Genomic DNA, 1,487 nt, shown 5'->3' on the forward strand with positions numbered 1-1,487 from the left:
GATTTTTCCATGGATATTTCCCTGTTGGAAAAGCCGGAAATTCGGGATCCTGGGGAATTCCCATTCCCGGTTTTTTTTGGTTATTCCCAGTTTAGGAGCCGTGGCCGAGGTGACGGCGGCCGGAGTCATCGGAACCGGGACCCACAACACCGGGATCGGCCACGGAATTCTGCCCACACAGGTGCCGGAATTCCCGGAATTCCTCCCGGAATCCTTCCCGGAATTATTCCCGGAATTCCTACAGGAATTCTTCCCGGAATTCTTCCTGGATTTCTTCCCAGAATTCTTCCTGGAATTCTCCTGGAATTCTTCCCAGAATTCTTCCTGGAATTCTTCACGGAATTCCTCCAGGAATTCTTCCCAGAATTCCTACAGGAATTCTTCCTGGAATTTTCCTGGAATTCTTCCTGGATTTCTTCCCAGAATTCTTCCTGGATTTCTGCCCGGAATTCTTCCTGGAATTTTCCTGGAATTTTTCCCGGAATTCTTCCCAGAATTTTTCCTGGAATTCTTCACGGAATTCTTCCCAGAATTCTTCACGGAATTCCTCCAGGAATTCTTCCCGGAATTCTTTCTGGAATTCCTCCTGGAATTCTTCTTGGATTTCTTCCCAGAATTCTTCCTGGACTTTTCCTGGAATTCTTCCTCGAATTCTTCCCGGAATTTTTCCCAGAATTCTTCCTGGAATTTTTCCCAGAATTCCTCCAGGAATTCTTCCCAGATTTCTTCCTGGAATGGTTCCCGGAATTCCTCCAGGAATTCTTCCCAGATTTCTTCCTGGAATGGTTCCCGGAATTCTTCCTGGAATGGTTCCCGGAATTCTTCCCGGAATTCTTCCCCAAATTCCTCCCAGAATTCTTCCCGGAATTCCCAGAGAAGCCCAGAAACTTTGGGAATTTTGGATCAGGAGNGTGGGATGGAGAGCTGGGAATGGAATCCAGGTGGGATCGGGATCTGGGAATGGAGCCAGGAATGGATCCGGGCGGGATCAGGAATGGAATCCCCCCCCAAGGTTCCGGTTTTTCCCAACCCCGACAATCCCGGAATTCCATGGAATCCACGCCAGGATTCCATCCCCATTCCCATCTCAAGGAATTCCTCGGGACGCATTTTTCCATGGATATTTTTCCCTGTGGATCCTGCCCCGAGATCCAACTTTTCCAAAGGCTTTTCCCAACCCTGACAATCCCAAAATTCCAAGGAATCCACCCCAGGATTCCAACTTTTCCCAAGGTTCCCACACAATTCCAAAATTACGTTGAATTCCCCCAGAATTCCAACTTTTCCCAAGATTTTTCCCAACCCAGACAATCCCAGAATTCCAAGGAATTGTTCCCACTTTTCCCAGGCTTTTCCCAACCCAGACAATCCCAGAATTCCCTGGAATCCACCCCAGGATTCCAATTTTTCCCAACCTTTTCCCAACCCAGACAATGCCAGAATTCCAAGGAATTGTTCCAATTTTTCCAAAGGCTTTTCCCGACCCA

At 47.9% G+C, this 1,487-nt stretch overlaps 1 protein-coding gene across 2 annotated transcripts in view; it reads left to right on the plus strand.

The window, feature by feature from the left end:
- Window positions 1-1,487, plus strand: part of LOC107199411 (L-gulonolactone oxidase-like) — an 11,032-nt gene that overhangs the window by 6,774 nt on the left and 2,771 nt on the right. The window contains exons 3-4 of one of the 2 annotated variants that reach the window (XM_019005537.1): window positions 91-181; window positions 282-1,481. In XM_019005537.1, coding sequence (XP_018861082.1) covers window positions 91-181; window positions 282-1,262 — 1,072 coding nt within the window. In that variant the 3' untranslated portion in view covers window positions 1,263-1,481. Of the gene's footprint in view, window positions 1-90; window positions 182-281; window positions 1,482-1,487 lie in introns of those variants that run through there. The other variant, XM_015616742.1, reaches the window with a different exon arrangement.

Source organism: Parus major, unplaced genomic scaffold, assembly GCF_001522545.3.
Source record: "Parus major isolate Abel unplaced genomic scaffold, Parus_major1.1 Scaffold667, whole genome shotgun sequence".
NCBI lineage: Eukaryota > Metazoa > Chordata > Aves > Passeriformes > Paridae > Parus > Parus major.